At 35.8% G+C, this 22,358-nt stretch overlaps 2 protein-coding genes across 2 annotated transcripts; one reads left to right on the top strand and one right to left on the bottom strand.

Annotated features, from left to right (window-relative positions):
* The first annotated feature begins 6,967 nt into the window (after positions 1-6,967).
* Positions 6,968-7,918, top strand: LOC123642051 (olfactory receptor 56A3). The gene has a single exon (XM_045556978.1). The coding sequence runs from the start codon at positions 6,968-6,970 to the stop codon at positions 7,916-7,918; it is 951 nt and encodes a 316-aa protein (XP_045412934.1).
* A 7,351-nt stretch (positions 7,919-15,269) lies between these two features.
* LOC123641613 (olfactory receptor 52N2) lies at positions 15,270-16,226 on the bottom strand. Its single transcript, XM_045556495.1, has one exon. It carries the CDS (start codon positions 16,224-16,226, stop codon positions 15,270-15,272), a length of 957 nt encoding a protein of 318 aa, XP_045412451.1.
* Between the last annotated feature and the right edge of the window lie 6,132 nt (positions 16,227-22,358).

Raw genomic sequence — 22,358 nt, 5'->3', positions numbered from 1 at the left:
TCTAATATAAGGAAACATAAAGTATAATACAACATCACATATGATGTGTACTAGCCCAAAACGTTTGACTTGAATCCATTGAGCCTTCAGATATAAATTCCAGTTTGCAGGAAACACAAGCTGAGGGGAGCAACCTCAATGATTTCTTGAGAAGCAACCATTCAACCATTCAAATCCAGAAATGTTCAAGTGGCCTGATTTATGCAATGAGCCGGTATCTTTTATTTTTTTTCTTAAGTATCATATTTAAAAAGACTTAAGGGACATAACCAGATGCAATATGTGGTCCTTCTGGATTAGATACCGATTTGGGAGCACTGGTTGTAGAAAAATATCCTTTGGTCAACAGAATACTTGTTTGGAGGTAGGTATTAGATAGGAGGAAATGTTTCTGAAAGGATATTACTGATTTGGGAAAGCCAACTATAAAAAATATTTTAATTAGGTTGACAGAAAATTTGAATGTGATCTAGGAATTAGATGAGATTTACTGAAATAAGGTAAATATTGTTAATTGAAAAAGCAAAAAAATGTGTACACACAGAAAAGCATGTATACTAAAGTATTAAAATTGGTGGTATTGTCTTCAGAAACCACTATAAAGTTAAATTTACAATTAAAAACACCATGAAAACCATCCTCACTGCACTCTTCATAGTATATTTTAACAAAGTATACTTTGTAGTATGTTTTAATAAAATTATTACTGAAAAAATGTCTTTTGAAAAGTAGGACAGAGAAATCTATTAGGTCTGTTCTTGATAGTTTATCTATTCACAGATTATGAAAGTCTACACTCTCTTGCAAATGACTACTTGTTCCATAGGCACTACTTGAGACTGAGATATAATATTACTACAGATAGCTCTTCTCTGAAATCACATTGATATACTCTCTAACCCTGTCTCCTCCAATTATTGCTTTTTGATGATAGACAATTTGCTTAACCTCTCTGAGCATCAATATTCCATCTATAAAAATGGATCAAATAATACAATTTACCTAGTAGTGTTTTAGTGATGATTAAGAAAAGAAAAGCATGTAAAGTACATAAAATATATTCAATAAATATTATTATTTATTAGCCATTCATTATGCTACCCTTCTTTGCCCCTCCTTGATAAATAATATAACTGGGTCTGTTGGTGTTTATCTGATGTTATGTAGCCAAGGAGAACCTCTAGTGGAAATGCCTCAAAGGAACAATTTGTGAGTTATAGAAGGTATTGCTATAAGAAGAAATCCTCTTGTTACCTGTTCACTCACTGGTCCCATAGCCAAATTGGCTCAGAGTGTTGCAATCTCTAGGTGGCAGGTAATGCTTCTCTACATCTGTAGGTTGACCATTCACTTGTAGCTACTATCTGTTCCCCCAACCCTATATTGTAAGTTATTTAAGAAGACATCTATGTCAGTTAATGTCCTTAGCCTTATCAATAACTTCAGCTTTAGCCTTGTCCCTGAAACAGCTTTTTCTTAATCTACAATTCTCCATTACTCAATAACTCCTAATTTATTTTCTCAACTCTTTAGTAGAGATGAGATCCAATGTGTGAGTAAGAGCAGTGAAAATTGCAGCCTCTAATTGGAGTTCTTGAAGCCTGGGAAAATAAAAGTATTACATTGCAGGATACACACATAAATATTCAGGACAGTGCTAGCAACGTTTGAATGGAAACTCAAGAATTTGTGCATCCGAATTCTAAAGTAATTTGTGAGCTGTGTGAAGGCCAGCCACCCTTTATTTTTCAAGAGAAGTCATTGGATTATCATTAGAGTTTTATCCAACACTGTTCAACCAATAACAGGTCCTGTCCTGGAAATTTCACTGGCTTTGTGCAGGACACAAGACTTTGGTATTGAACTGATCACTATAGAAGCAATAAACAAGAAATGAATCACTCAACAGCCTCCTGGGGCTCAGCTTCCAATATTAGGGCCTTCTATGAAGTATAGCAAGGCCAATATAGCAGTTCTTATGCTGAAAATAAACTTGCAGAAGACACTCAACAGAACTATTTTTTCTAAGTACCAATGATAAATGATTAGGTCACAGAAAATTTGTAACTGCGTTTTTGTTAGATCAATGGTGAAATAAAGAAAATGATGAATCACAAAAATATTCTAAGTAACCAAGTATTCATTTGTTGTCATGAGACTGACCTTAATAAAGGTCATTGGTATGAAAATTGCTCAATCTTCCAACTGCCCGAATATGAATCAATCTTACAGGATAAAAATATTGGTTTAACTAGCTTAGATATTATTAAATTATTAAATTAAGTTTATCTTCATTAACAAACCAAATTAAAATATCTCGACCGATTTTGGAATGTCTTACTTAAAAAGTTATCTATACGGCATGTACAAAATTGACTATGAAGGGAGTGAGGGAGTAAATGATGATGTAAATTATGAAGCTTATGCAATCTTCTTGGATTTTTGTATTAAAAGTGTCACAAGAATAGGGCTTCCTGAAACATTTCACTCAAGTAGAACTATTGTTCACAGACATTAAATAATTAGGGAGCTTCTCTGAGCATGTTATAATTACTGCAAACTATCAGTATAGGAGTGCTCATGATTGGTTTTATGTAAATTATGTGTACTTTTTAATTAATACATTTCTGGAAATTGGAACCTGGCACCATTGAGCATTTCATCTAAACCTCCTTGCCCAATGGTTTTGCTTTTGTATAATGAATCATACTAAGTATGTTCTAAGTATCACATTCTACACATTCAGCTGGTGCTAGGTGATCAACTCTGAGACTCTCCCTGTGCCTTTAGGGGAAATAGCAACCTCATTTATGGAGTCACAGGGCATGAAGAGCTGAGAGAAAAGCTCTCTCCACTGGGGATAAGAGAATGCTGGACTCTGGATTCTTGAGCCCCTTCAGGGACAGCAAGGCTATCTTTCCTTGGGGAAGCATAGGTGGCTGAAATTAGACATAAACTCTCCTTTCTGAGAGCCCAGGTGTAGAAGATTCATACACGCAGCACCAGGAATGTCCCTCCCCGGGAGAGGTCTCTGATTCCGTCTAGTAAGTTTGGCCCCATGGGAAAATGAAGGCTCCAAGCCACCACTATGAGATTAGACACCTGGCTAGAGCAGGAATTGTGGTGAGACTAGAGCTGCGCTTGCAACTGAAAAGGCTGTAGGATTGAAGTATGAGGATTGGGGCTTAAAGGGAAGTGGCAAAAAGCATTTGAGCAGAGAAATGGCATGGGACCAAATGGAGATGATTGTTCCAAGCCTGAGCCCAGACTCTTGTGCTCCCAAGGAAGGAGTTTGGACAGGGAGTTCAGAGCCTGAATAGTGTATCAGGTGGGAAATATCTTGAGCAGCATTCATTGAACCCTTATGGCGTGAAGGAGAATTCAGATTTGGAAGGGAAAAAAGGTCCCCAATCACCCTCTCTTGATCATCATTAATTAGAAATCTTTACTAGTTTGCCTTTTCTTTCCTTTTTGTATTTTTTAAAAATACCTGCTCCTTTGTCTGTTCTTTACTCCTCTTTGCTTCCTTTGTCCTCTCTATTCTCAGGGCAATCTCTTTTGTTCTAATTCAGTTTTCTCCTTTTCCATCTTTTACACACCATCTATTTTCTGGGGATATATGCTTTTGTTCTCTCCATTCCTTCTATTCGCTCTCTCAGTCTTTCTTCCACTTATTTAGCCTATATTTACCCCCCACTATGCGCAGCTTCCTCCAGACCAGTAAGACCCCCAGAGGAAGTAAACTTATAGCACCATTTTCTATTCAATGACTCTCTCTCTTCCCTTTGTCATTATTTATCACTCCTTACTCTGGTCTCATTTCCAGGCCCTACTGAACAAGTTTGATGTCACACCCAATATTTTTTCAAAATTAATGAAAATCCCTTCTACTCTAATCTGATACCCAAAAAAGATTATGGAGAAAAGCTTCTGCACAGATATGGCTCCTCCAGACACCAAGAACAACATCTTCAAATCACTGGGTAGGATCCCTGTGTGCCACAGCCCCTTAGAGATCTCAAGTGTTGGCCCTAGAAGTCTGTCTGCAGACTATTCGGAACTATAAAATGGGCAGAGAAATCTTATTAACCTGAGCAAAGAAAGCTAACAATTGGGAAAAAGAAGGAAGAATGATATGAATTCAGGGGATTAGAAGGAGAAGCATGAATGCTTTGAGAGTAAAACACTCTTCAAAAACGAGTCCAAGAATTCTATAGCTAATATGTGACTCTTAACCTGGAATTCTAGTACCAGTGCTTGGCACACCCTTATTCTTCTGATTGTTTTCGTCATACTGATCATTAAAATATTCCCTCTGTCTTTGGTGTCTGAAGTTAGACCATGAGATGACAGCTAGGTGTACATTTAGAATAATCTAGATATATTTAGGTATACTTTTTCTTTCTTTTTTGACCCAGCCAGCACAGCCTCTTTTGGTGGCAACTGGCTGGGGTAGGTATACTTTTTTTTACTTATCCCAAATAATATTTATTAGAATTCTTAAATCTGATGATTGCTGCATTTCATTTCTTCTAAAAAGATCAAAAGCCCCTGCCTGCGTCATTCTCTCTCTTCTTTAGTCTGGAGCTCTTATGCAATGTGTGTTAGACATTCTTACTCTATTCCCTATTCTCCTACAGTTTCTCCAGTATTTTCGATCTGTTTTTATTTTATCTCCATCTTCACTCTTGTAGATTCTTCTGACCTTCTTTCTGACAATTTACTGATTCTCTTTAGCTGTCTCTAATATATTGTTAAATTCACCCTTTGACTTATTATTATTCTTATTGCATTTTTTTAAATACATCTGGTTTTGTTTCAAATCTGCTTTGTTACTTTTGATAACTTCCAGTGCCCTGAGAAAAATATTGATTTATAGACTTTATCTTCTGAATCCCAGTAAACAAAAAGATGGAGTAATTAAGTCAAATCAGAATTCCATGTCCTTGTTCACACTTTCACATTTTCACATTTTCTATGTGTTCATTGAAACTTAATTCTAAAAATTCTCCAGTTCTGTCTTCTAATTTACTAATTATCTTATCAATTGTGGCTTAATTACTATTAAACATCTCTCATGAAATTTTAATGTTATTACAATTTTTCATTTCTAAGAGATATGGCAAACTTCTTTTAAGTATGTTTATCCTTTTCTTATGTTTTCAAGCTTATCTTTCATTTCTTAAAATCCAGTCAGGAAATTTGTTCAATATTCTTTATCAAATAACACCAATTTTTTTGTGGGTATGATTTTTTTTCTTTTTCAATTAATTATTGTTTACTGCAAATAGATTGATTTCTTCAGGAGGTTATATATTAAAATTCTTTGAGGCCTAGTATAAAAGTTGGTTCCTCAAGAACGGATTTGGACTTGATTCTGTCATTTTCTGGTGCCTTGGAGAATCCAATATAACTTTAAATTCCTTTTGAGCAACTGGTGTGATATCAGGCTACAGGTCACATGAGGACTTGCCTGTGGTTTGGTATTTCCAAGGACATTATCTCTTCTATAACAACCTTGGAGGTAGCCAGTTTTTTTAAAAGTTCCAGGTAAGCGTGAGGGTGGAGGTGGACGAGGAGGTTTATTTCTAGTGTACAGCACCACATGCACCTACAGCACCTTTGCTCCAGGTGTGGTGCTGTAGAATCCTATCTATGTAGGACTATGTGGTTCTATCTATGTGGGATTTAATAGATTCCCCATCTGCCGGAGCCTGGATTTTTTTAACTGATAGATAAAGTTGTATGTATTTAATGTACAACATGCTGTGTTGAAGTATATATACATCATGGAAAGACTAAATCTAGCTAATTAACATATGCATTAAAAGTAGAGAATAGAATGGTGGTTAACAGGGCCTGGGGTGTTTGGGGTGAGAGGACAGGAGATGTTGGTCAAAAGATAAAAAGTTTCAGTTAGACAGGGGAAATAAGTTCAAGAGATTTATTGTATAGTATGCTTAAATTAATTCCACAAGTGCCCTTGGGTTGGAAGCCAACCTCAATATTTGATTTTAATGTCTGGATTTCACTCAATCCTCAGCCTGAGAATTATTTTTTGTTTGCCTGCTCATGAAAATATTCAGGGCATTCAAGTATGGCTATAGGTATAGGTATAGTTAGAGGTATAGGTATAGGTATAGGTACAGATATAAGTACAGGCATTGGTGTGGGTGTGGGTATGGATGTGGGTATGAGTATAGATAAGATTGTGTGTGTGCGCGCGCGCGCGTGCGTGTGTGTGTGTGTGTGTGTGTGTGTGTGTGTGTGTATGTAGAGAGAGAGAGAAGAATGATAAAGCAACTGTAACCAGATGTTCACAAAAGAGGAATCTTGATAAAGGGCATGTGAAAATTCTTTTAACTATTTGTGCATACTATTTTTGATAAGTTGAAAGTACTTCAAATTAAAATTTTAAAAATAAAAAAACATAGAAATATAGACATACATAGGTATGATTTTTATTTATTTTGATCAGGGGATTTGTTCTTTGTACCCAGTCCATCATGCTTCTGGATACTCTTAAGCTTTACTCCCTTAAAAAAAAAACTTTATAGTGTTTAGCATTTAGAATGTATTTCTATACATTAAATTGAAATGTTTTCTCAGCTTTATCTCTTTTTACTATTTCACTTAGGTGATGTTTGATGTTTAAATAATTGTGATTCATTAAATATTAATCAAGGAAAGAGACTGAAAAGATAAATTCATCTAGGAGAATATGTCAGATGAAACACAGATGATAGAAAAAAATCTGGTAAAACATCATTTTATATACTTTATGGCCACCTCTTTTGTGTCAGAAATGTGTTAGGCACAAGGGCTATGGGGTGAATGACATGGGTTGTGTCCATAACCCCATGAATTTTATAGTTTAAGTACATAGTCATCAGAGACTATGATAGAATTAACTCTTTCTCTCTTCTTCAGCTACTTGAAGGCATCTACCTCACTAAAGTCACTGGCAATGCTGCTTTATAGCAACAGCTCTCTCCCTATTGAAATCTCTGAATTCCTCCTCAACTGTTTTACCAGGTCTCCCACCTGGCAGCGCTGGCTGTCCCTGCCCCTCAGCCTCCTCTTCCTCCTGGCCATGGGAGCCAACGCCACCCTCCTGATCACCATCTGGCTGGAGGCTGCTCTGCACCAGCCCATGTACTACCTGCTCAGCCTCCTCTCCCTGCTGGACATTGTGCTCTGCCTCACCGTCATCCCCAAGGTCCTGGCCATCTTCTGGTTCGACCTCCGACCCATCAGTTTTTCTGGTTGCTTCCTCCAGATGTACATCATGAATTGCTTCCTAGCCATGGAGTCATGCACATTCGTGGTCATGGCCTATGATCGTTATATAGCCATCTGCCACCCACTGAGATACCCATCCATCATCACTGACCAGTTTGTAGTCAAAGCTGCCACCTTTATTTGGGCCAGGAACGTCGTTTTAACTATGCCCATTCCCATTCTTTCAGCACAGCTTTATTACTGCAGGAGAAATGTCATTGAAAACTGCATCTGTGCCAATATGTCTGTCTCCAGGCTCTCCTGTGATGATGTCACTATCAATCGCCTTTATCAATTTGCTGGGGGCTGGACTATGCTAGGATTTGACCTCACCCTCATCTTCCTCTCCTATACCTTCATACTGCGAGATGTGCTGAGACTCAAGGTGGAGGGTGCTGTGGCCAAGGCCCTAAGCACATGTGGCTCCCACTTCATCCTTATCCTCTTCTTCAGCACCATCCTTCTGGTCTTTGTCCTTACTCATGTGGCTAAGGAGAAGGTCTCCCCTGATGTACCAGTCTTGCTCAATGTCCTCCACCATGTCATTCCTGCAGCCCTTAACCCTATTGTTTATGGGGTGAGAACCCAGGAGATCAAGCAAGGAATCCAGAGGTTACTGAAGAAAGGGTGGTACTAATGGCAACTGAATCTCTGAATTTCTAAAATCGGATGTCTTTTGAATCATTAATCAGTGAGTGGGCTGAAACTTGTACCTATGAGTTATACTCTCATACTGGTTAAACTAGATATTGCACATTATTTTCTAAAACTTCAATTTCATTTTAAGTTTCCCTTTCTTTCATCCTTCCATCAAGGATATCCTTGGCCCTTTCCCCTTTTTTCCAATGCTTACAATCTTATTTTGTCTAAAATAGTGACATTCCTTGAAGCAGGTTCTAAAGTGAGAAATTTATGTTCCAGAGCATGCAACTGTTAACATCCCATGAACTTTATATTCTTAAAAGTACAACTGCAGGTATTTTGTGGATTATGTTATGTGTAATGTGTTCTTATCTTCATTTTCACAGAAGAGAATGAGAAAAAGACACAGCAGTTGAGATTTCACTCCTGAGTGATGGAGGCTTGCTACTGGTCTTTCGTTAGGTCTTTTTCTCTCATCCTTCAACCACATCATTGCCTTTCTCTGTCTCTCTGTCTCTGTCTCTTTCTCTTCTCTTTTCCTCTGTCAGACAATGTAAAATTTTGTAATGTGCACTGCAAGGGGGAGGGGATCTGCCTTGATTGCTTACATATTTGACAATTATCAATGATTTTTCTTAGATATAAGAAATTCCTAAATCCGGCCGGGCACGGTGGCTCACGCCTGTAATCCTAGCACTCTGAGAGGCCGAGGCGGGTGGATCGCTAGAGGTCAGGAGTTCGAGACCAGCCTGAGCAAGAGCGAGACCCCGTCTCTACTAAAAAATAGAAACAAATTAGCTGGCCAACTAAAATATATATAGAAAAAATTAGCCAGGCATGGTGGCACATGCCTGTAGTCCCAGCTACTCGGGAGGCTGAGGCAGTAGGATTGTTTAAGCCCAGGAGTTTGAGGTTGCTGTGAGCTGGGCTGATGCCACGGCACTCACTCTAGCCAGGGCAACAAAGTGACGCTCTATCTCAAAAAAAAAAAAAAAAAAAAAAAGAAATTCCTAAATCCCCCTCCTCATTATGTCTTTGCTTAGGACGCTTATCTTTTGGATCCAGCATATCATATACAGTATGCAAACATAGCTCTGCTAATGAGTCAACAGATTGTTAGGTGTATAATATATAATTCAGTAATAGTACTGACATAAAATAGCCTAGCTGAACATTATTTTCTTATTAATTGGATTAGTTTCTAAGCACACTTTGTGTCCTGTGAATTCTGTTAAATATTAAAACAAAAATGAATAGACCATTGTTGTTGCTTTAAGGAGCAAATTTTGGTTGGAAAGAATACAAATATAATTTCCAGGAACATGTTCTTCTCTACTAGAGAGCAGTGAGGATTGAACAAGGTACATGCATGGGAAGTAAGATACTTGGTAACCTAAGAAATCACTGGAAAGAGAGGTAGAAGATCTGGGTAGTAGGTCTTGCGCAACCATGCAAGGAAAAAGTTGGGTTCCTGCCTGGGAAGAAGTCAGGTCATCTCACTGTCTTTTATGTTTTACATCTATTGCTTGAGAATAATGAAGAATTTGTTTTAGAATATTCTTTCTAGATCAAAGATATTGTGCCTCAATAATAACTTGTAATATTTATTACTATTTTTGACCATGAAAGAAAAATCTCGCGGTAGTCCAACACAAAGACTGTCCCCAAAGTCTTGCTCTTTCAAATTTAACTGAAAGCACATGGAATTAAACTTGGGGCTACTCAAGTTTACATTCTGCAAAACTCTGTGTATTCATTTTACTTCCTCATACTGCAGTTAAAAACAATAAATTATAACTTAATTTCTTAGCTTCTGGATATCCTGTGAGCTACCAGTTGAAATATAAGTATTCACGAACATATAGAAAGCAATTATTATGCCAGGCCCAATGGCTCACACCTATAATCCCAGCACTTTGTGGGGCAAAGCAGGAGGATTGCTTGAGGTCAAGAGTTTGAAATCAGCCTTGGCATCAGAGTGAGAGACTATCTCTAAAATTAAATAAATAAAGAAAGAAATAAAATTAAGAGCATATAATCAATGATGACCATTTTAGTCTAGAATTTCTCAATAGTGAAAAGCATTCTGTTAAGATCCAACAATGTACACCTCTTTCTTTATTACTCAAAGATGAACTCCCTAACCTCTCATTCTCCAAAACATTTCAACAGTAGAAAAATGGCCTGCCTTAAAATGTGCAGAACCGAATACCAATGGGAGGGGTTTGCAAATACAAAGATTTAATATGCTTCTAAGGTAAATTTAAGCTGTCGCTTCTTGGGAAATATTAAAGACCTTAATTTTTAACAATATGCTGTATTAACATCCATTCATCAAGGGACCAAAACTTTGGGGAGTAATCTTTTCCAAGATTGCATTGTTTGTATAACAAATCCAGATATCTACAATAAGCTGTTAGAAAATATCTTTGGATGCAAGAAAAAGGCTGCCTAGGGGGATTTAAAGTACCTACCATTCAGGGACTGAGAAAATTTACCATAAGACTTGTCTTCCAAAATAGCAGGGTAAAATGTTTATACTTAGAGCATATGTGCTTTAAAACTCTTTATTTGTTTTATATGTAACTTTTCGGTATTTATTGCCAATATCAAAGTAATATGGCCGTATATTTACTTGAATAAAAAGCTAACAGATTAACAGTGTTTTTTATCCCACTCGAACAGTTGATATTAATGAGAATTTCCTCCAGAACAGTGCTGTTTAATGTGTGTCACATATTTAATTTTGAACTGTTTAGTAGACACATTGAAAAAGTAGAAACAGATGAAATTAATTTTGACAATGTTTCACTAATTCAATATATCCAAAATAGTATCATTATAATACATAATATACGTAAGAGAATTATTAATAAGGTAATGTACATTTGGTTTTATTGTAATAAGTCTTTGAAATACACTGTGTAATTTATGCTTAAAACATATTTCAACTCAAACTACACACATTCCAAGTGCTCAACAACCACATGTCGCTAGTGGCTACTGCATTAATCACTGCTGCTCTAGATGTTGTGTTTTAAGAGACAGATATGGTCAGGAAATAAAGTTAACTGGAAAAAGAAGATATCCTTCTTGGAACGCAGATTGTATTCACAATATAACACAGTTATATTTATATTATTATTTTTGGCTGTCATTTTTCTTTTATATATGTTTTCCCATGGAAATCAGAGTTTTAGAGGATAAATGAAGCCTTTTTTTCTTCTTTTCTTTTCCTTGCATTTTTTTTTTTTTAATTTCAGAATGTTATGAGGGTAAACACATCTTGGTTGCATGTAATGCCTTTGCCTCACCAAAGCTAGGACTACAAGTGTGCCCTTCCCCCATACAGTGTGCTCTGTCTCCATTAGTTGTGAATTTACCACCCCCATCCCTCCCTGCTGTGACCAGCACCCAATGAATATTACTACCATGTGAGCACCTTAGTGTTAATCAGTTAGTACCAATTTGATGGCAAGTACATGTGGTGTGTATTTTTCCATTCTTGTGATACCTCGCTAAGACCCCAAATGCAAATACAATGAAAACAAAAATAAATATTTTCTTCTGGAAGTCTTATGGTTTCATGCCTTACACTTAAGTTCTTTATCGATCTTGAGTTTGATTGCTTTAGATTTCACATATAAGTGAGTACATATGTTATTTGTCTTTCCATGCCTGGCTTATTTAACTTAGTACAATATTTTTTTTAATTCTATCCATGTTATTGCTGTCAGGTAATGTGATTCTTCCAGCTTTGTTCTTTTTGCTCAGGATGGATGGGTTTGGCTATTCTGGCTCTTCTGTGGTTCCATATAAATTTTAGAATTGTTTTTCCTATTTCTGTGAAAAATGTCATTGATATTTTAATACAGATTGCATTGAATCTGTAGATTGCTTGGGTAGTATGGACATTTTAACAATATTGATTCTTTCCATCCATGAACATGGCATATCTTTCCATTTTTGTGTGTCCTCTTCAATTTCTTTCATCAATGTTTTATTGTTTCCATTGTAGAGATCTTTCACTTCTTTGGTTAAGTTTATTCCTAGGTATTTTATTTTATTCATAGCTATTGTAAATATGATTAGAAATTCAAAGAATCATGAGAGATCACTGTGAGCAACTATATGCCAATAAATTGGAAAACCTAAAAGAAATGAATAAATTCCTATACACATACAGCCTACCAAGATTGAACCATGAAGAAATCCAAAACTTGAATAGACCAATAACAAATAATGAGATAGAAGCAATAATAAGAAGTTTCCCATCAAAGGAAAGCCCAGAGCCTGATGACTTCACTGGTGAATTCTACCAATTATTTAAAGACCTAATACTAATCCTAGTCAAACTATTCTAAAAAATCTAGGAGGAGAAAATACTTACAAACTCATTCTATGAGGCCAGTATAACCCATATACCACTCGTTCAGCATTTTTAAAGAATAGGCGATATTGTCATTAACTATAGTTACCATGCTGTACAATACAGCTCTTGAACTTATTTCTCCTATCTAACTGTAAATATGTATTCTTTGACAAATATCTACCCATAGTGGTCTCTTATGATCCTTTCTATTTCTATGGTATCAGTAATAATGTCTTCTCTTTATATATTATTTTACTTATTTGAGTCTTCTCTTATTTTTCTCAGTCTAGTTAAAGATTTGTCGATTTTGTCTTTAAAAAACTCAGTTTCATTGATTTTTTTAATATTATTTTTCTAGTCTCAACAAAAAAGAACACTGCAGGCCAATATCTTTGATAAACATAGATACAAAAATTCTCGGCAAAATACTAGCAAACCAAATTCTACAACACATTGGAAAGATCATTTGTCATGATCAAGTGAAATTCATGCCAGAGATGCAAGGATGGTTCAACATACACAAATCAATAAATGTGATACATCATATCAACAAATGAAGGAAAATGATATGATCATTTCTATCTAGAGGAAGACATAAGACATCTCCGCAGGAATGCCTTGGGTTCTCAGGAGCATCTGTGTTAGTGCACTGAGGAAGTGAGTGAAAACTGAGAAAATGGAGTTTCTATGGAAGAAAAGAAGAAAGTTGGAGAAGGAACAAGGAGAATGAAAAAGGACTTAAGAGACAGAGGTTATGGCAGAGATCTGAGCAATCCAGGAAAATGACAAATGGGGCAGCAGCTGCTTAAGGGTTAAGGGTAATTCTAATGTACTTGACATCTCCGAAAGGTGAAGTGCAATGTAGGGCATGCCACAGGTCAGCCAAGACTCACAGACAAGTGAGTCTTTGTCTACCTTTCTAGTCACATTTTTTGTTTCTTCTCCTTTCTTTTTCACCTTTAAACATACTAAATGTTTGTGGGCCCAAACTTACCATTCTTTTTTTAGACTTAGTATTTTGCTTATATTGTTCATTTTTTCCTGGATAATTCCCATCTTCTCTTTCTTGTATAATATTCATGCATATAATTCAAAATTCACCTCATATATACTACTTTTCCTATAAGTCTTTACTTACTAGCTCTAATAGGTATCAATGATCATTTGGTCAGTTTTCATGAATTTTTTGTTTATTTCAGGATATTATGGGGGTATAAACATTTTGGTTACATGTTATGACTTTGCCACACCCAAACCATGATTGGAGGCATGCCCTTTCCCCCCTACAACACTCACCGCATCCATTAGTTGTGAGTTTACCCACCCCAATACCCCAACCCCCAAAGAATATTACTGCTATGTGAGTACCTTAGTGTTGATCATTAGTGCCAATTTGATGGCAAGTACGTGTGGTGCTTATTCTTCCATTCTTGTGATACCTCACTTCAGAGGATGGGCTCAAGCTCTATCCAGGAAAATATAAGAGGTGCTAGATCACCATTGTTTTATAATAATCTCTGATGTACAATTTCCTTATCATTTTATACTAATCATTTCATTGCATTTTATATCCTCTACTAGGCTAGGATTCACTAGTGTTTTTGTATTCATTTATATTTCTCTGTGCATAACAGAGAGCCAGGAACATAGAGGGTACCCAGAAAAACTTGTTCGCTAATATTGACAACATGTGTGAATGAAAGATTGTGCATACAAAACTGATTTTTTTATTGCCTATATAATTGGAAAGATTTCTCATTAAACTGTAATGGTTATAATGAATCAGAGTTGAAACTAATAGCCCATAAAAATAAGATCACATACAATTTATTAAATGGTTAGCATGGATCAGAAATTAAGCTACGTGACTTTTTAGCATTACATTTTATCAACAAGATACATTTTTGTTGTAAGTTTTCTTTTCCACATTTGAAAAAAAATATGGAAGAAAAAATTTAGAGAGATTATGTAGCCTGTCTAGATCTAGTGGCTAGAAATTAAAAGATAAAGGATTAAAATCTTGGGACTAAATGAATCTAAAACTCATATTATATTTCCCCCAACTCTTTCCTACTAATTTTTTGCTTCTTCCACACTGCATCCATTTTTTATTATCTCTCCTCTTTCTTTCGTATGTGTTTCTTGTCCTGAATCCCTGACCAGAGTCTAGATTCTGAGTATCCTGAGGCCAGAAAGTATATTGTATTCAACTCTGCCTTTTTCTCATTAAATATAAGGTATGACTAACAGTATTACTTAAATTAATGTCTCAAAAAATTAATGACTGAATGAGTCAATAAGTTATAATATATATTAGTAACAATATTTTCCCTGCTTGGTTGATAACATGAAAATTAGATTTTTTAGAGCCATTTTAAATGAAGGTCCCCAAATGATAACATGGTTAAAACAGAACTCTTAGACATTCATAAACTATAGGGTATTTTAAAGGATACTTAGTGAACAATTAAAATTTGGAGATTTCATAAAACATCCAAATCTAGTTTGTCTTAAAAATACTGGAAAATATTATTATACAACACTGGGCCATGTTACCCCATGGCAATGATGTGCTTGATCTGAGTACAATTCTTCCTTTATGGAGAGGATGTGCTTGTTCCATGTTGCTATAGCCTCCTCTTCTTACACACAGTGCATAGATTGTCACCAGGCCTACAGTCCTCATTTAATTACCTTACTGTTCTTAGTAAACATATGAATATATAAACCCTATGGAAAACATAAGCTTTTTAAGGCATGGGCATGTCACTTCTTTATTTTGCTTTCTCTACTTCGGCAGATCTTTGCCCACAACAAAAATATTTCATAATATGTACTTGCAAAAACTTCAGAAAATGTATATATTAGAGTGACTCAAGTTTGTAATACCATTTCTCTCACAGCTTTTATGAATTTCTTCTCCACTATTTTCTCCCCTGCCCAAATGATGTATCGATTTTATTATTCATTTATCTTAGGTAAAACCAACTTTGTCTCCAAGTAAAAATTTGATTACGCTTTCCCGAATCTGCTTAGTCTTGACTCCATAAACAATTGGGTTCATGGTAGGAGGCAGTAACAGATAAAGGTTAGCCACAATGATATGTACGTGGTGGGGGATATTGTGTCCTCCAAAACGATGAGTAAAAAAAGTGAAAAAAGCAGGGACATAGGTTATCACAATGGCACAGATGTGTGATGTACAGGTGCTAAAGGCTTTGTAGCGAGCATCTGCTGATGACAGGCTCACAACAGCCCGCAAGATCATAGTGTAAGACACAGAGATACAACACATGTCAAACACACCAATCAGGAGAGCAACCATCAGACCATAAATAGCATTGACTTTGGAATTGCCACAGGATACCTTGGCCACAGACATATGGTCACAGTAGGTGTGGGAGATCAAGTTTCCCCGGCAATAGGGCAGGCGCTTGGTAAGGAAAGTGAATGGGATGATGAGCATCACACTCCTCAAGAAGGTGGCAAGACCAGCCTTGGTGATGACAGGGTTGGTGAGGATGGTGGCATAGCGTAAGGGGTAGCAGATGGCCACATAGCGGTCCAGGGCCATGAGCATGAGCACCCCAGACTCCATCCCAGTCAACATATGGACAAAAAACATCTGGGCCAGGCAGGCATTAAAGTCAATCTCCTTGAGGTTGAACCAGAATATGCACAGCATATTGGGTACAGTGGTGGTGCACAAGGTGACATCAGTGAAGGAGAGTAGGGCCAAGAAGTAGTACATGGGCCGGTGCAAGGACTCCTCATGGCTGATGAGGTAGATGAGCCCACAGTTTCCCAGGACAGCAACGATGTACATGAAGCAGAATGGCAGGGAGATCCAGATGTGTGTGGCTTCCAGTCCAGGAACACCATTCAAGATAAAGAATCCTGGGCTCAGGCTGGAGCTGTTGGCCCTGGACATAATGGCTGACAGGAAGAGGGCATTTTGCAGTCTTTAACAGCAATTGCTTTCTTCCTGGGAAAGGGAGAGGTAGAGGTAGAGACCATATAAGAGGGACTGGTTTGGACGATATAATTCACAAATGCTATGAACCTTATTTTGATAACCAGGAATTTTCTTCCAACTCTAGCAAGAGAGACTTTGAACTATGGTTTCTAGAAGTCATTAAGCAGTGCAGTCTTACACTACTCAATGTCCCACTACAAACTTTGTCTGAGTAACTATCCTCTATTTCCACGCCTCTCCCCACCACACTTCTTACATTCTACCATATTTCAATAACAAATTGTCAGCTAGACTAACAGCTGTCTTCTTTATTTGTATAAACTATTTCTATTCTCTTCTCAGATTTGTCCCCTGCTAATTGTACCTGAATCTTGTCACTAAAATCACATGGGTATATTTACAGGATCATCACCCTATCTGACCAGTCCTTTTCTGCAATTTAACTTTACAGTTTTAATAGTTACTCAAAGTTATTGCTTTTGTCCTGTCTTGATGATTATAAAAAAACTTATATTCTTTATGTGAAATTTGTCAGTAATGGCCCATATAACTTACACAAAGTAATAAAGTGTAGATACTCAATTAAATATATGTGACTAAATGAATGTTTGAGTTCATAAGGATTTGCTCTGTCTGATACTTAAACTCTGATGTCAATTTCATGTTTTTTTATACCATGGAATTTTAAAGGAAGTTCTTGACAGGAAACAGAAAAATATTTACATGTCTAAATCATTACCAAGTTTTATGTAATTTTAGTAATGATTTTACTAAAGATTTAAATTCAATTAGGTAGAAATTCTTTCCTTTTAGCTTCTCTGCCTTTTCATTTTTTTTTTTTAATTCTCTATCCATTCTCAGTACTAAATTTATACTCAGGAGGTCCTTGGAGTTCTTAGGATTACAGTGCAACTGTGTACTGCTTTAATTTAAATACTATCTTCTTTGTTATAACTAGACAGGTAATCAGTACAGAAAATAGCACCACATCTTTGGATTTCTATTTATCATAGAGGCGGCAGAAAGAATTGAGTGGTATTTGAAGGAATTTATAGCTTCCTTTGAGGAAAGCGTCTTTGAGGAAAGTTGAAGTTTCCTAATGATTAAAATATTTCTTTTACTTGAAAAAAGAAAATGTCTCTTAATTTCTGGAGTAGACCTCATGCAGCAAAGCCAATGCCAAACATTCTTCACCATCTAGCAGAGCAAAATAGATACTTGTAATGTGATGGCATGAATTACATGGCTATGAAGCTGTAAGGCATATATTCCTGTGACCTAGACATTCTAAAGAACATGCTGTTGCTAACTCCACTGCCTAGAGTACCCAAGAAGGGAAAGAAATACAAAAGACTGCACAATTCAGAGATTCAGAACCTCTAGTTCCTAGCTGACTGGATTTCATATAAAAGAGCCCTTCCTATATGGGAGTTCTCACAATACCTCTCCAGAAATGCCACTGTATGGAGAAACCATTATTTCATACATAGTCCTAGATAAGAGAAACTTCAAGATTAAAATTTCCAGTGTCCACCATCTTTTATGTTTACACCACAATGAAATGAATGGGATGAAAGGAAAATGAGAGTCCAATGGAAGCCACCCAGAAAGAACAAGAGCTATTACCACTAAAAAAGTGAAAGAAAAACACATTTCCTTTTGCTGCTGCAGCCCTTTGTTAACTGTCCTTATATTCCAAGTTGTTGCATTTGTAGTCAACAGTGTTTTTGCATTTTGTCAAAATAGATATTTATGAAAATTACCTGAACTCACCTCCGTAATAGGCATAATCAAATCTCTATTCGTGGATGAGAATCTTTAGGAATTTTTTGAAATCTAGGATGGCATCTTCTTACATAGGATTTTTAGTTTCCCTGGGGAATCTCTAGCATGATGTCCCAGGCTGATTGAGTCTTCACAATTAGGTGTCTCGGTGGATTCTGTTTGAAAGAGAATGAATGTAGCGCTTGGTGGTAATAGATCTATATTTAGTAGCTTTTGAGTAGAAATAAAAATAAAAACAAAAACAAAAAGACATTAAAGTTTAATGCCTTTTCCCAAATGGGAAATGTGGCCACCAAGTCTGGTGGTGATGAACATAATTTTTTAAAAATGTTTTATCTCTTATGACAAAAGAAATATATTTTTAATGTACAAAATCTGGAATCTGTAGAACAGTATAATTATGAATTGGAAAATCAGTTGTAATCTTAAGACAGAGAAATAACCAGTCTAAAAAGATTTTGTTTTTCATTCAGTCATTTTATATTTATTATGTATTTATATGATTTAAAAAAAATAAATTTTAGATTATATGAAGTTTATACAATGTTTCTTTAACTAGTATTTTGGGAACATTTTATCATTCTATTATGGATGCTTTGAAATAAAAATTTCAGTAGCTTTTTTCCATTCAATAGTGGTACCAAATTCAATTATGCATTCATTACTCTTTTATATTTGTTTCTATTTTTGTCTTTCAAAAATAATTCCTCTACAAATATCCTAATCCACTTTGTTTACATTACTAATTTTTCCTCTCTACATATAACTAGAAATAGTATTGAAGTTTATGCTGTTAAAAGGCATTGGCAACTTTAATTATGTTGATAAATGTTGAAAAAAATTGTCTCAGTAAAATTTGTGATGATTTTTGCTTCCATGCAAAGGGAGTGGACTATCCCCCTGTGAGTACTGACTGATTATATTCTCTCTTTCCCCAGTTGCACTAGTGAGAATACTGTCTCATTGGTGTTATAAATCAAATTAAAATTAACTTCACTAGCAGTAATTATGAACATTTTTTATGTGCTTTTGGTCAATTGCTTTTCTCATACCTTGATTATTCATCTAATTCCTTATCTATTTTCAATGGAGGTGTTAGTGCTTATTTATTATTCTTAAGCACTTTTTTTTTCAAAAAATTTTTTTTTATTATTATTTCAGCATATTATGGGGGTACATAAGTTTAGGTTATGTATATTGCCCTTGCCCCCGCCACACACCCCTGAGTCAGAGCTTCAAGCATGTCCATCCCCCAGAAAGTGCACATCGCACTCATTATGTATGTATACACCCATCCCCTCCCCCCCCACATCTGCTCAAAACCCGATTAATGTTATTCCTAAATGTGCTCTTAGGTGATGATCAGTGAAACCAATTTGATGGTGAGTACATGTGGTGCTTATTTTTCCATTCTTGGGATACTTCACTTAGCAGAATGGGTTTCAGCTCTATGAAGGAAAATACAAGAGCTGCTATATCACCATTGTTTCTTATAGCTGAATAGTACTCCATGGTATACATATACCACATTTTATTAATTCACTCATGAATTGATGGGGACTTGGGTTGTTTCCCCATCTTTGTGATTGTCAATTGTGCTGCTATAAATATTCAAGTGCAAGTGTCTTTTTTATAAAATGTGTTTTTTCCTTTAAGTAAATACCTAGTAGTGGGATTGCTATTTTAAGGTGATAACAAATTAGCTTCAAGTGCACAAAAAAATTCTATACTTTTACTCCACTATTCTCACATTTTATGCTTTTGATGTCACATTTATATCATTTTATGTTGTGTATCCCTTGACAAATTATTGTAGCTATTATTATTATTATTTTAATTTTTGTCTTTTAACATTCATATTAATGATATAAGTGATTTACACACCACCATTACAGTATTAAAGTATTCTGAATTTGATTATGTACTTACTTTTGCCAGTGTGCTTTATGCTTTCATTTATTTTCATGTTAGTAATTAGCATCCTTCTTTTTTTAGCTTAAAGAATTCCCTTTAGCATTTCTCGAACTCCTGACCTCCAGCGATCCACCCGTCTCGGCCTCCCAAGTGTTAGGATTACAGGAGTAAGGCACCGCGCCCGGCCTCCCTTTAGCATTTCTTATAAGGCAGATCCAGTGGTAATAAACTCCCTCAACTTTTGACTTTCATTTTTGTACTTAATCTTATATATCATAAGTATAAGATAGATAGCCAAAATTTAAATTATATTTATATATTATATATGTTATAAATATTATAATATATATTCTACATATTTAGCCACTTTTACTGCTGCTTTTTTTGAAAAATGATTTCTCAACTTTCTGGATTACAGAAAAAATTATTATCCCACACAGAAAGCTTCTTTCATTCATCTGCTTAAAACGTTCCATTGTCTCTCTTATTCTTACCATAGGTCCAAAAATGACTTTCTAAAATGTGGTATATGTATACCATGGAGTATTACTCAGCTATAAGAAACAATGGGGATATAGCATCTCTTATGTTTTCCTGGAGAGAGCTGGAACCCATTCTAGTATCCCAAGAATGGAAAAATAAGCACCACATGTACTCACCATCAAATTGGTTTCACTGATTATTACCTAAGAGCACATTTAGGAATAACATTACTCAGGTGTTGGGCAGATGGGTGGGGGAGGGGATGGGTGTATACATAGATAATGAGTGCGATGTGCACTTTCTGCGGGATGGACATGCTTGAAGCTCTGACTCAGGGGGGATGGGGGGCAAGGGTAATATACATAACCTAAACTTATGTATCCCCATAATATGCTGAAATAAAAAATACATAAATAAATAAATAAATAAATAAATAAAACCAAAAAACCAAAAACAAAAACAAAAAAGATTCCACAAAAAAAATAAATAAATAAAAAATAAAGTTATCTGACATCATGGACATATGCCTCTAAGTTTTGTATGAAACAAAACAATACAATAATAAAACAAGAAAAAGGTAATATAGTCAGTTAGAGAAAAAAGATTATACACTATAAACTCAGAAGGAACTGGCCTCTGATTTGAGCCCGCTTAATCTTTTTTTCAGTTCCTTGAGTGTGGCACTTTCTTTCCTCAAATCCTTCATGCATGCCATTTCCTTTTCTTTAAACAATTTTTATCTCCCATCTTCCTTCCACATAATTAACACCAGTTTATCTTTCAGTATCAACTTAAGCATTAATTTCTTCTGGAAGCCTTTTTGATATTTGTAATTTGTTCCAAACTACATCTTCATTGTACTTGTAACACGTTTAGTTTTGTTTTTGCTTTATCTGATCTGACTTTTTTCTCATCTGATTTATTCATCTTTTTACCTTAAGTTCATCTTAAAACTTTTTTGGGATTTTGAAGGACCTATTCATAACAACCTTGTCTTTCCTCCCCAGTTCAGAGCTAACTGAGAAACAGAGGAGCCAATGAAGCTGACACAAAATGTCAACAGTTTTATGACATGCATTTGGGGGAAAAAGGCTCTAGATTTTCATCTAAAAGGCTTGTTTATACTTTGCCTCTGATTGACTGGCTTGCTCATCCAGTCTCTAGCATAGGTACATATAAGCCTCTGTGGAAAAGGCTGGCCACTGCCTTTGTCAATGTGGATAGACCAGAAAACATGGTCTGTCCAGACAGGGAGATTGACTGATATGAGGGGTCAGAGCTCCACATATAACTCACCCAGAACTCACTGATAGCTGATGCTTCTCCTGTTCAGAGGAATAAGAGTTAGGACAAGACATTAAGAATGTTAGTATAAATGAAGTTCCTATACTTAAATTAATAAATATGAAATAATTATATTCCCTATCCAAATTTTTCTTCCTTTCTTTAAACTTATTGTCGTTTGCTTTTCCTCATCACACAGTGTCTTCTTGTACAATATTCAGGCTGTGATAGCCTCTCCTGAATTTTCCTTTTTCCTTTTCTTTCTTTTCCTTCTCCTCCTACCCCTTTTTCTCCTCTACTTATTCTTTCCTAAATTCTCTCTTTTATTACCTTAAAACTCACAGCTTGAACTGCAACTAGAGAGTTCTTATCACTACTCCAGAATGCAGTACTTTACGTTGGGAGCTATATTTAGCAAAATATCCCACTCCACGTGGACAATTTCTCCTTCACAGAACCCCCAATACCATTTTTACCACCAATTCCATGCACATTTGCCTATAACTCTTTGTATGCTATGGTTACCAGGGGTTTAGGATGTGTTTGGGTGTGTGAACATAGCATTGGTTAGATAAAGAAAGCTGTGCCTTGACCATCTAACATAAAATTACCATACAGACA

The sequence above is a fragment of the Lemur catta genome, chromosome 7 (genome assembly GCF_020740605.2).
Source record: "Lemur catta isolate mLemCat1 chromosome 7, mLemCat1.pri, whole genome shotgun sequence".
Taxonomy (NCBI): domain Eukaryota; kingdom Metazoa; phylum Chordata; class Mammalia; order Primates; family Lemuridae; genus Lemur; species Lemur catta.
This window is presented reverse-complemented; position numbering and strand designations above follow the sequence as displayed.